At 43.5% G+C, this 13,885-nt stretch overlaps 1 protein-coding gene across 3 annotated transcripts in view; it reads right to left on the minus strand.

Annotated features, from left to right (window-relative positions):
* PTCH1 (patched 1) overlaps window positions 1-13,885 on the minus strand; it is a 66,670-nt gene that overhangs the window by 41,402 nt on the left and 11,383 nt on the right. For all 3 annotated transcript variants that reach the window (XR_003570685.1, XM_027879153.1, XM_027879154.1), the window contains exon 3: window positions 1,473-1,662. Coding sequence is in view for 2 of the 3 variants with exons in the window: in XM_027879153.1 (XP_027734954.1) it covers window positions 1,473-1,662 (190 nt within the window). In the remaining variant the exon portion in view is untranslated. The remainder of the gene's footprint in view (window positions 1-1,472; window positions 1,663-13,885) is intronic.

The raw sequence follows: 13,885 nt of genomic DNA on the forward strand, positions 1-13,885 counted from the left end.
AGCCCCCAGGGAATGGCTGGAGCTGTGTCAGGGCAGGCTCAGGGTGGATCTCAGCAAAAGGTTCTTCCCCCAGAGGGTGGTTGGCACTGAACAGGCTCCCCAGGGCAGTGGGCACAGCCCCAAGGCTGCCAGAGCTGCAGGAGGGTTTGGCTGATCCTCTGGGGCACAGGGGGTGACTCTTGGGGATGGGGCTGTGCAGGGATAGGGGTTGGACTGGATGATCCTCGTGGGTCCCTCCCAACTCAGCACAGTCTGTGAGTCTGTGATATTGGCCTCAAGTGGGAAATCACTGAGTGAGGCGAGGGTTGTTAAAAATAAACATGCTAGACCTCACAAAAAAACACCGAAACAAACCACCCACACCCTGCCCCCCCCCCCCCAAAAAAGGTTTTTCTTTTTGTCGTTACAGAGGAGACATTTGTTTCAGTTACTCAGATATTCTCTGTAATGCTCCTTACAACCAAGGGAGGTGCTTTTGCACGTAGAGGCTAGCGAACACACGTTAATGGGACAAAAACCCATCCTCGTATAAATGAGACCCTTTGTGACTAAGATATCACTCAGTGGCACAAGTATGAAGAGAGGTCAGCTCTCAGAGGACTAGAATATACCCAGCCATCCCACACACACGCTGAAGAAAATTAACCATTAAGATTTCTGTCTTCCTTTTTCAGCTCTATTACAATTTCCACTGCCGTGACTTCTAATGCCTTAGGCAAGGCAACAGTGGGTAAAAGATAACTGACGGCTCAGCGTTAGCTGAGTGTGCTGAGGACAGGGGGCTTAGTGCCTCTCAGGCAGAACTCTTGGGCACATCACTGTGTAAGTAACAACCCTGGAAGAATCATTTTTCAGGGAGACATCCTAGCCCAAAGCTGGCACCTGAAGTGCACCATTATTATTTTTCTGTTGGACAACACCCAACTCCCAACCTCCAGGATGCACACACAGACACTCTTAAGGCCAACCCTGTTGTCTGTGTTATTAAACAGCCATTATTCCACCCCCTGCCTCTGCTAACACACCTACATTTCCCTTTACATCCCAACTACTGGAAGGACACTAACCTGTGCCATTGCTTACACCCATTCTGTACATTATGATGGTGTCAGCAAGTGAATTCAACTCTAATGTGGAAGGATTTTCAGTGCTAGGAATCCCATCCACAAGGTCCCCATGTTTAAGATCACAGACATCATGTCTTTACCAAAACAAATGCTAGCACAGCTAATAGGGGTACTCTCTCAGAATCTCTTCCTACGCCACTTACCCCATTTTACTTGATAAATGCCAATTTATCACTGCTATCATGCCACAGCGTCACTTATCAGAAAACAGTGACATTCAAACCAAAACACAGCCCTAAGGGAAAGGTTGAGAAATGCTAGCCATCTAAAAACACATGGAAGAAAGCATGTGTCCCCCTTCTCGCTGTTACAGATGATCAGGACAACTCTGAATGTTTCCCTTACCTGTTGTACATATAGACATGTACCCTGCTGGCCTGGAGGGCAGAGTCAAGGTGCTGTCGCAGTGCTTCTGTCGTCAGTACATTAGCACCATCTTCCTGTGGAGTCTGGATCATGAGCTGGGGGTTGAACATGGCCTCTTCTCCAATCTTCTGCCGTGTGTAATTTAACTCCCGACTCACTCGTCCACCAACTGACGGATAAATAGGAAGCACTTTGTATTAGCCAGTACCTTACTCTACATTCCCAGTCAGAAGAACTTGACCGTGTGCAGTCAGGACATTATTCTGTCTTGAACTGATGACAGTGTAACTCTAAAACTAGCAACAGATCTTAGTAACTGAAACGAGAACCACATTCCTCATTGGAACACCTTTACTGCTACTGCACTGAAACACTGATGTGTAAACTGGAGCCTCAGATTTTTCTACATTATAACCAATATCCCACCTGTAAAAATTAAAAAAGAAAAAAAAAAGAAAAAAAAAAAGAAAACCTTTTCCTTGCAGACCAGACGAAATACTATGTTACAATTTCTTACACTTGTATAAACAGTCTGCTCCAATAGCACATTTCAAGATAAATGGCTTTAATTTACACTCTTCTACTAAATAATTTGGCAAAGGTAGAAGGCAAATGTTTCTCTTTGGTTAAAAAAAGGGAGGAGGGAAAGAGTAAGTAAGCAGAAGTATTTCTTTCAGCCTTAAATAAAAAAGGAAAAATACTAAGTTCACATAAAGAGATGTAGTTTTGAGTGCAGCAGAAAGGTCTGCCTACAGCTAGTTTACTCAATGATCCAGTACCTGGCTTAACATGTGATGCAGGAGATGATTCATGTGCAACATCTGTTTCTAAACTCACATGAGCTGAACAGTGTGCTCCAGATTAAAACACGGGTGGGAGGGGAGGGGGAAAGAGGGGAAGAAAAAAAAAAAAAAAAAGACAAAATAAAAAGGAAAGAGGCAGAGGGAGATTGCAGAGTCGACAGGCTCTAGAGGGAGCCATACCCAATTTGCCTCACCAAAAACACTGCATAAAGAGTGGAAGGTTATCTTGCCTTCTACAAAAAGCCATTCAGCTAGTGTTCATACACTTTACATAACCTCCCTTGTAGTCTCTCTAGCAAATGCACGTGGGAGGTGATGTCAATTAAAGCAGCCCATTAGCTGAATCAAGACCACATCCAGATGAGGATAAGAATCTAAGTACAAGCTACAGATCTGGTTGAATTTGCTACATTTTTCTCAGCCCTAATTAGGTTGACACTGGTGATCTGAACTACTGCCAAAGTTCAGTTCTGCAACAGTGTGAACAGAAATGAAACATGCACATCTATCTCTTCCTAGGCCATACAACAGAAGGCTGATCCATAGCCAGTTGGCAGTGTGGGAGATGAGATTCCCAAGCCCAAACAGGGACATACTTTTTCAGTCACTTGGGCCCTCACCCCACCCGTAACACCCCTAGGGCTTAAACGACCACCAGGCAAGAAGCTGGGCCCCTGCATCCATAAAGCTGTCAGAATGAGACCCTCAACAATTAAACCACACAGACATTCTGGCACGAACCATTGCTTAATTTCTTGTTCAAGAATTCTTTGAAGAAGTGTTTCCACAATTTCTTTTCAGCTTGTCACATGTGCTATTATGTCCCTCATACCAAGTGACAGAGACCAGCACATAGCAAACAAAACAAAACAAAAAAATCAAAGTACAACTTCCTTACCTAGAGTCTCTCCTGAATTTCTTAACATCACTCTTACTACAGTGAAAGGACATAAAATAATAGAGACTGCACATGCATGGTAACAAAAAGCCATTGTTAATTCTTATCAAGACGTATACCCTAAAAACAATTTCATTCATCAGCCCTATGTTTGTGCTCACTGCTGCCTTTCTCCATCAACCACGAGCCCCTGGTACTTGAATTTTGCTTCACCTTACAGGAATATGGGGAATAAGGGGGCAGAGTTACCCTAATCTGTATGCCTTGGAACCAGACCTGCCTTGCACAAGCCTCTACACCGCAAGTGCTTCAAAGACAAAATGACTCTCCCCCCTTTTGTGTCAATGCCAGCCAAGACAATAAAGCCCCGAGGTTATGAGGACTGTGGAGTCTACCACAAATTTATTCTCCTGGTTCTATATTCTCTCCCATTCCACTCACATGTTCCTTTTAGATTTGACCTGAACCAACAAATCATACTTCATGCAAGACAAAGGGCGTCGTTCCCATCTCTGCTGAAAGTGACCAACTGTTTACTATCAACAGAGATGATCGCTTCCTAATCAAGGTCCTGTCAAACCACGTTAACTTCACTGAACAAGGCAGATCCAGCTAATCAAAACTTTATCCTGCAAGTCAGTCATCAGAGCAGGAGCTTTCTGCATTCTTTTAACATTACCCTTTTAACATTCAAACCAGGAATAGCAAAGCCACCCAAGAAGACGGGCACGCATTCCAGAACCCAGCAGCAAATCTGCTTCACATTGTTCTCAAGGCACTGCACCATTTAATTATTTCTGTGATGGGTCCATTACCTACATTTCTTCGGGCAAACAGAGCAAAGATAACTCCACAGGCAAAGGTGGGTATTTTATACAACGTAGCAGTACCTTTTGTACCTGACAAAGAAACATAAATGCAGATGGACAGAATTTTCCTCTGCAAAGCCAGATTATGTGAAAACATGTGTACAGACCAGAAGCAAGTGGATACATCAGTGGCCATCGAACATACCAGAAGTAAAAGAGAGCAACAGGGAAGGAAAAGGGAAAAATGTGAAAGTTCTAACCAGTTATGTTTTAATTTATTTCAACTGGAAGTTTGCAAAGATCACCGGAGGCTGCCACACTCAGGTATCTTAAACCTACACAATCAGCACAATCAGCTGAATATGCATTTTTTAAAAATCAAGTTTCTTGTTGCTTTGGGGTTTTTTCACAGATTTTCCACAGCTGATGCAAAAAACCTAAGAGAGAACCCACTAAACAGTGTCATTGATATGTATTTGAAGCCTCTAGCCTCATTGTGCTGAGGAGATACAATACGACACTCAAGGTTCATACACTCTGCAGAAAGTCATCCCTTATACATTTAAGTAAAAAAAAAAAAAAAAAAAGCATTATATTCATAATAGAATTTCCACATTATAGGACAAGTGCTGTGATGGAAAATATGACCAACGAACAAAACACTGGTGTTTTGTGGTTTTCCTTTACGGTCTCTATTTTCTTCTACTTGGTGACAACAATATTTTACACTGAAAATGCTACTGACTGAAACTGCATATATGGCGTACAGTTCTAATATTTCCAATTTTATTCCATATCAAAGACAGACAGAACATCATTTCAATATTCTGATGACAAAATTCACACATCACTTTCCCCTTCAATACCTCAAAAGCCACTTGATGGCATTTGAGCCCTTTACTACGTGACTCCTTATGATCCAGCACCTAGATAAGTGAATTAGTAGCACAAATTCCCAAAGGGCAAAGTGCTGATTTAACAGCAGGTCAGTACATTGTCTCATGGCTGGTGGTAACACAGTGCAGCAGCCTGTACACTATCATCAGATTCTGGGTGTCCACCTACTGAAAATGAGACACTGTGCCACCTGCACAGCTTAGCTAACAAATTTTAGAAAGGGGGAGGGGGGGAAATTACAACAGGGCAGTCCCACCAGTGTCATGGCAGTATTTCTCACTTAGCATATCAGTGTATAATTCTCAAGAACGTGTTTGAAGGTCAGTGTTCACCCTAAGGCAGTATCGCTGATACAATCTCTGCTGCGGAGTATCAGTTCCTGTTAAAAAGTTGTTTTTTCCAGGAAGAGAAAGGTGTCTTCCTCCTCCTTAACCTCTCTGATGTTCATAGGCCTCCCTCTCAGCTCTTTGCCAGATCACGCAAGATGTGCCACGTGCACGTCAGCATCACATACCATGAAACACATCTCCTGAGCCTCCCCACCTGCTGGAACAGAAGCTGCTCAAGGGACTAAATTCTCGGCCCTTCTGAAGAGCCTGAAGACAGTGATAACTGTTATTCTGGGTTGCTAAGAACTATGTAAGGACTACTGTGTCTTCCTCTCCCAGGAGCAATGAACAGCTGTCAGGTGGTAACAAGTTTCAGTCATCCTTAACTTGAGGCAGACCTGAACCCATGACCTACAGGGGAAAGGCCCTAGATCCCCTTACCCAGCACTGGGGTCACAGTCCCAGTGCTTCAGCCACCACACACTAAAATCCTCCAGAGCATCTTAAGTGAGAAGCACCCAGAAAAACAGAACTGCTTGTCTCTAGTGTACATCTGTGTAACTCTGATACACCCTCCAGCGACATAAGAAACTGTATTCATTCCCACTGGCACAATTTCTGACACATTTCCTTTCAGTGACTAACAATTCTGCAGTCACTGAGTTGTTCAGCTCACGTGCTCATTTACACTGTGAATGTCAGTCTTACCTACACCTTCCTCATAACCAGCGTTCAGAATTTACATGGCAGTATATTAACATGCTTATAAAGAAGCCTGGAATCCACCACTGCAGTCCCTTCCACAGGAAGTAGTCTTAGGAGTAAGTTTGACCTCTGTCACACTTGGAGACCAACAATAAATCAAGCCATGAGCAACAGCCGAAAGTCACTGCTTATTTATTTACTATCCAGTGGCTCTAAAGGCACGAAATGTGGTGGTTTTTTTTTTTTTTTTTTTTTTTTTCAGAGTATCTTACAATGTTCCATTTCAGGTTACTGGAATTGCATCACACGGCCCAAGGTTTTTTTATTTTTCTTGGACTTGGACACTACCTCTATTAACCATTGAATAGTTACCTTGTGCACAACTGTGCAACCAGTAGCTTAGCAGTGAGCAAGCTCTCTCTGAAAAAGAACATTCCTGAGAGCCAAACATTTGGGATAAAAATGTTTGCCTACCGATGTGGAGGACAGACTTTGAAAAAATCAGAGCCAAGTTTTCCACAAATACCGACTGGTTTTGGAGCCTAAGGTCTTCTGGGACAAGTTTGAGGCACACGAACGGAGCAAAATTTTCCAGAGAACGTCCCTTCTGAAGACTATAGGCCTTAAGGTGTTTCCACCTGAGCACTTGAGGGGCAGACACACTTCTGCTTTGTTTGAGCAACACCACCTATTTAATTTTTTCAAGACTATAAATGTGTAGCATAGAGCAATCCAGCCCAACCTTTTGGCAGTGACAACTCAAGGCAATAAAATCACACCTCTAATAGTCACAGACACCTCACACAAACAATGTTTTCATTTCACCTCTCCAAAAGCTGCTGACCTTTTTGATAAATCAGAAATGTAGATTAATACCCTTACAGTGCTTACTTTATGGCCTGAGCAATGCAGGCAGTCTCTGCAACCTGCAGTATCTTTTATCACTACAATAGGAACCAAAGAGACACAGGAAATAAGAACCCTTTAGGACCCAATGACCATATAAAAACAAAGACAGAATAACATCCCAGTGTGTTCACCTGGGACTCAGTCTTCACTAACCAACCCAAGCCCAGCAGTGTACAGAGAAAGACAAGTGCAGGCCACGCTTCAATGGAGCACTGACACACTCCCTCCACTCTGCACCTTGCCTTCATACCCTCCAGCACCCTCTCTCTGCCACGAGGGGAACCAGGAGGGGACTTTGACTTCATACCCCTCTCCCTGGCATCCTACATAGCCTGTCTCCCTCACCTTTGACTGCTGCTAAGGGGTTTCTTCTACTCCACTTCCTCACCTCGTCCCTTCTGGTGCTGTTCCCACGTGCATCTCTGTTTCACAGGTATATGTGTACAGGTGTCATTCAAAAACCAGACAATTAAGCCAGTTTCAGTCCATAACAACGGTACACACAGTTTTGCCTCCCCATCCTGATTGGATGTGGGGTTTGCAAGTGTTCACACCTGCCACAGAGCAGAAAGCAGTACCTAATGACACCAGTGACAGTCTCCATTTTTACCAGTAAAGGAATGCAGACCTCACAGAGACATCACAACCAAATACTACCAATACAGGACTGAAACCTCCTATAAAGAAACTGATACAACGAGTCAAAGCTCTCTGGCAGATAGGATCATTACCCTGCCTCTTACTGGGCACAGAAAAAAAAATGGCCTTTTGATTTAAAGCTTCCTGTTGCTCTCTAGGGAGTTCTGTCTTCACATTCTCTCAGATGTTTGAGCTTGTCTGTGTTGCTCTTTGTCAGCAACAGAATATAGTTTTTCTCCACACAGACAGTTTTAGTCAGCATCCTGACAGAAGAGCAGGGAAGACAGCACCTTCCTCAGAATTATCATTCTCTAGGCCTGACAGGCAAAACTGTTTGCCTGGAGGAAGGGCAAAACACCTTCCAGAAGCAGAGTCAGAATTGTAGAGTCAGAACTGCTACTGGTTTACATGGTTGATCTCTGAATTTATTAACTACTGACTGTGAGACATTATCATGTATCTCACGTCTCTGATACTGTAATGATGCTAAGGATGGCTCTCATAAACTCACCAGGATTACATTATAAAAAGGTAATGCACAATAAAGATGTCAGAGAAAGTCAATGAAAACTGAGCTACACACAAAAAATTCCACTGAGAAATGGTGAGCTTATCAGAGCCAGAACACAGCACAGTGGCAAACAACCATCTTAAAGAATGGGCTGTGCAACATGTCAACGAAAAAATATCATATTTATCACGCCTGTGCCAGCACTGGACTACAGGCATGCTGTGTCTCTGTGTGTTCTCCTGCATGGCATTTACTCTGTTGAATACACATTTCTGCATCTGTAGAGCACACACGGAGCAGACTGTGCCTGCCCAGGTTAAAACAGCCTGCACCCTTCCATCTCCCTTGCCAGCACTCAAGTGTTGTCCACCAACGTAGAGGCAGACAGTCTCTACACTCACTCTGCACTCTACACTCACCCTTCTCCCTGTCTAGAATATCATCGTGACCCTATGTGAAGATTTAACCAATTATTTCAGTATCTCTTTAGCGCCACAGACTTCTAAAAAAACGTAGAAGCAATGTGACCAACTCACCCACTTTTGTCACACTAAGAATTAGGTATGAGGTTCTTTGTTTTCATGTTGAAAAAAAAAAAAAAACCAAAACCCCAAAGCAAAGATAAAAGCCTACAAATGCAAAAAGCTAACAAAAAAACCCCAACAACAAAGCTCTTCAAGAGGCTGCTTTTTATCTTCGAAGCCATCATATGATATGAGTTAAGTTACTCCTCACACATGCTGGGGATGACTCCAGTGTTGCCGTTACAAATTTCATTAATGCTGACATGATTATGAATAGCAAAAATAAAAACACACATCAAAGTTGGTTTCTCATTCTGTCACAGTATGATAAAGTTTAGAGCTGTGACAAGGACACAAAGCCGTCTGCATACTCAGGAAGACAGCCCAACAACAGCTGCCATTGCTTGTAGTGGGAAACCTTCCTTGCAATTCTAGGAGCTACAATCTTTCCTTTCCACAAATCAACCAAAAGCTGGTTTTACATGTATGCATCTATACTGCCTATAGGCAGATAAATATTCTTTCTGATGGGGTAAAATAGATTGCTAAAGAAAACTGGACATTTTGATTTCTTCCCTGGTGCCCATCTGGGTTAAGAGTATGGAAAAATACAGTAAAAAAATGCCAACAAACCAAAACTAATAAATTAAATGGTACAAACAGAAGGAAAAACCCAACATGCAACCAGCTTTGAAACACAAAATAATATATCAAATTTGCACACAAAATTTGAACTTACCAATTAAATACAAAATGCAGTGGCTGCTTACTGAGCTGCAACACATGTCCCTGGTAACATGATATGAGCTGTTCACCTCTGGGTCGCTGTTTCTAATCCAGCCAGGAACAATGGTGACCACAAGTTGTTTACCATCTGACAGCTGTTTGCTGACTTATGTGAAACGAGTTGGTGGTCTCAGTGCATTTCCTGGTAGGCAGGTGTCCGCATTGTAGAAAACCACCGTCATAACTGGCATCCTTGCTGACCGTCCCAACAAAGAGATCGAGGAATGAATGAACGGCCACGGAGAGCGAACTCTCCTTTCTTCTAAAGACATGGTGCCCTTCCTTAAGTCACAAACAAGCCCCAGCTTTCGATGGAGAAACTCAACTATTGAATTTTATGGCTTAAGTAGCAAAGGAATAAAAAGTCTCTCGGACTCTGCTTTTTCCCAGGTATCAAGCAGACTGCCTCCAGCAAGGATAGGCAGCTAATGTGGACTACTGCAACTCTCCAGCAGTTTATGGTCAGGCAACAGTTTACACGCACTAAAGAGCAAGGTGAATTTTTATTCTTCAGTAATTTAAGATAACAGTCGAGCATGCTTCACAACAGGCCCAAATCCTCAATCCTACATGAAAGTGGCAAAGTTTCTAGTTCTGCTGAGAAGGGTATGTAAGGGGCTTCAAGGTCTAAACCGAAGGATTTCAAAACAGCTGAATGTAATTGTTTCAAGTTACTTTAGGTTGAATAAGAGCTTCTGCTGGGTAATATATTACAAACAATTTGCTGTGTTGTTCCACAGCAGTCAGCTTTCCTCTAGCCCCAGCTTTTCATTTAACCTCTCAGTGCCCCTTCCTCAAATATGTAATTGTTTTCCTGTGTGGTTAAAAGCAGCATTTTTAGGTCTTTTCATCTGTACTCCTGGGATAGCACAAATTTCATCTGTAGATGGAGTAGCACAAAATTTGAATGCAATTTTTTTTTTAAAGGGGCGGCAAACAGCAACGAAAAATCTCTTCATCTAGAACCTTTCTGGGGATACCATTTCCTAAACAGCACTTTCAGGAGACATCAAAATTAGCACACAGAAAAATTAAAGGAATAAACATGTTATGAGACGAGGCGCAGCTCCTTTCAAGCATTCCCTACCAGCTGCTTGCTGTACCATCTGTTGTTGCCTAAGCAGCTTCCTTCTGAATGGCTTTGCACTGAAGCAGAACTGCTCTCACTGTTGGACACAATCAGGTCAGGTCAGCGCTCCCCACAGCCCCGAACCTGCTGCCTGTCACAGCTCCCCCCACCTCGATATTTCTTACTGGCCACCAGCTCCTGCATCTGTCAGGAGGCCCATTTTTCATCTCTCGCTGCTCTCACCGAGCAGGACAGAGCCGTCCCGCCTGCTGCGGGATGCGGCCAGAGGCTCCCTCAGACACCCCGGGCGTGCGGCCACATGGCCAGCTCTGTGCTGCGGCAGGAAGGGCCGGGGGAGAAAGGCGAGCGAACGGCACACCCCCCCCTCGGCACGGCTCCTGCTTTCTGAACTCCGGCCGTGCCGGCAGCTTCTCCCCACTGCCCACCCCATCGCAGGGCGCTGCGCTCCCTCCGAACGCAACGCGCGGCTGCTCCATCTCCGGGGGCGGAGAAGCCCGGGGAGAGCACACGGGGGGCTCACCTGGGAGGGCACACGGGGGGCTCACCTGGGAGGGCACACGGGGGGCTCACCTGGGAGGGCACACGGGGGGGCTCACCTGGGAGGGCACACGGGGGGCTCACCTGGGAGGGCACACGGGGGGCTCACCTGCCCGGCCCCGGGGAGGGCTCACGGGGGCACACGGGGATTCACCCGCCCGGCCCCCGCACCCCGCGGGTCCCTCCATCCCTCCCCGCCGCTCCGGCCGACGCGCTGCCCACGCCGCTCCTTCCCGCCGCATCTGCGCAGGGAAACACATCGCTGGGAGCCACTTTCATGATTTTGTTGCGAGCGGGATTAGCTGGATTAGGGGCCGATTCATAAGGACCCCCTGCGGCTGTGAGGAAGTTTCATCACAAGGTCAGTGTGGTGTGAACTATATTCTGTCAACACCACCACTCCTTATAGCCGGCTACAAAAAATACAAAAGGGCGGGGGTGGGGGGGGGAGGAAATTGCAAGTGAAATATATGAATGAACAGTTTACAGCAACAAAGAGATTTACCGATTTCCCCCTCAAATGCTTAAAAAGATGTGTATCCTTCAACGCTGCGCTCCTTTAAAACTAGAAACCTGTATTAGTCATTTTTAATTTATAAAGAATTCAGTGGTTTAGGAGGTGGGAGGTACCTGGGGAATAAGTGTAGCAACCCACACACAAAACCACAGAGGAACTTCTGGCACTTAGTCTAAAACCAGTCATGCAGCTCCAAGACTGTTGCACTGTTGAGATTTTATTACATTTAATGCTGTCACCTTCAAGACTATTTAATTCCTACCCCCCTAAGTGCAGTAAGTAACAGAGACAGTATAAAAAAAAAAAAAAAAAAAAAAGAAGTAGGTTGGAATGCAGAGAGGTAAATTAAAGGTTTTTTGTTTGTTTTTGCTCTTTAAAGCATAATTACCCACCTTCTACTTCCCCCCACAAGATTCCCCTCATCCCATCATAATGACATCACTCAAAGACTGCAACACTTTTGTAGCTGGCATTATGCAAAATAAAATTTATAATGAAAGAGAGGGACTTTTGTTTTGCATGTGTAGTTTTGGGGGAATTTGGTGGGTTTTTTTTGGTTTGGTTTTTTTTTGGTTTTTTTTTTTTTTTTTTAAGAGCAGTCCCTCTCGCACAGAACCAGGCTGTTCAATCAAAGCCTTATCTGTTATATTTCTGTCTTTCTCTTCTGTTTAGCGCATTCACCAACAAGAGAAAAGGGGGTAAAGCAATGGAGGCTTTGACCTGCAGCTGTAACACAATACTTTCGCACAGCCCTGTCGACCCCTGACATAAATTTTACACCGCAGCTGGCATTTACACACTTAACATTACCATATGTATAGCCTACTCTGTGCTAATTATGCTAATCACCTGTCTAACTCTCTGCTGCGAAAAATGGTTGTATTTAGCAGTCCACTGCCTACCAATACAGCTTACTGTGTGGCTGAAATGTACATTCAGACGGCTCTGAATGGCAAGATTTTTCCACGTTGCTGGCTTCATTCAGACCACAGAAAAATTTATTCAAGTCAACTGGTTTCGGTACGCAACAAAAAAGTTACGAGAAAAAAGTGAGTGTGTTCCTGCCCTAACATTCTAAGCCTGCTTGCAAGCAAAATGATAAATCAATTGGTGTGGGAAACAAAAAGGGAGAAAGATTTCTTTTGCAAGCCATGTGAAACTGTAGCCTATTTAAAAAAAAAAAAAAAAGGAAAAAAAAGGGGAAAAAAAAGAAAAAAAAAAGAAAAAAAGGTCATCCTATTTTCCCAAATTTCTTGAAAGAGCCATTAATAGATATTTACACCTGATCACAATTCTCTCAAGTTGCTTTTATCTACAGTTGGAAGTCATACTAAATGTTTTAGCTTTTGTTTCTTGATCTTAATAATTTGCACTAGAATCTCATATTTTCTGTTATCTGCTGCTCAAACAGCATCAGCTTCTAAACAGTGCTTCTCTTCTTTTCTGACTGTGGGAACCCTCCAAGAAGTCAGTAAAGACTGGTGTAAATGAAATCAGAATGAGGCCAGTGTTGAGAGACAAATAAGAAAAATGCACAGGGTGTGCTCCCCAGGAGAACGGGTGCAAGAAAGTACCTTCCTTAAGTAGTTATAGACTTCTTTTTACCATTACAGAAAAGGTAACTTAGAAAAAATTAAATTTGTAATGGATGAGGACTTTTTTAATGCTCTCATAGTGTCAGCAGGAAGGGAGATGTTTAAGTGAGTTCCTAAAGCTTATCTTTCTCTGAGTATCTGAGTGAGCAGATTACACTGAGATCTGCCTGAGATTACATTCCTGTCACTATTTAAATACAGTTTATCACATAGGAGTAAGTTCCTATGACTCCTTTCCCCTCTGCACACACCCAAGGAAGCTATGGCAATTCACAGATTTGTCAGATAACCAAAATTTAAATCTGATTACAGCATCATCCTTGGCAATTTCCTTTCAGGTCAGATTTGTGGAAATCTCCTTGCAATTAGCTTTAAATGTTATGAAATTACATGTTCATACACCAAGTGGAAAAATAACAATATACAATAACATACAATAAACCTCCTCATTATCTTTGTGTAAATAAATAAATAAAACAGCCCAGGTAAGCAGGCTATAAGGTAGATCACTGTTAATATTCTGCAAAGAGTATTTAACTGAAAACAAGAACAGCTCAACAATGTTTATTCTCAGAAGGTGCATGCTCAGTCACAGCATGAGGTCAAGAAGAAGTCTATGCCTCTGCCTTCCCATCCTTTGTCCACTCTGCTTCCATGTGCACAATACTGCTGTTGATAGTAAGGTAAAGTAACAGGTTTTGCCTGTCAGCAATGGCCTTTACTTTAATATTTTAGTTATTGCATTGCCTGTTTGACTAAATTACGCAGCCTCAGCCAAGACCCATCTTGCTTTCTAGCATCTCAGTTTCAATTCTCTGCCAGTCCAAAGCACTAATTTATCTG

This window comes from Empidonax traillii, unplaced genomic scaffold (assembly GCF_003031625.1).
Source record: "Empidonax traillii isolate 1590-97213 ecotype Southwest subspecies unplaced genomic scaffold, ASM303162v1 scaffold51:size1492887, whole genome shotgun sequence".
Taxonomy (NCBI): domain Eukaryota; kingdom Metazoa; phylum Chordata; class Aves; order Passeriformes; family Tyrannidae; genus Empidonax; species Empidonax traillii.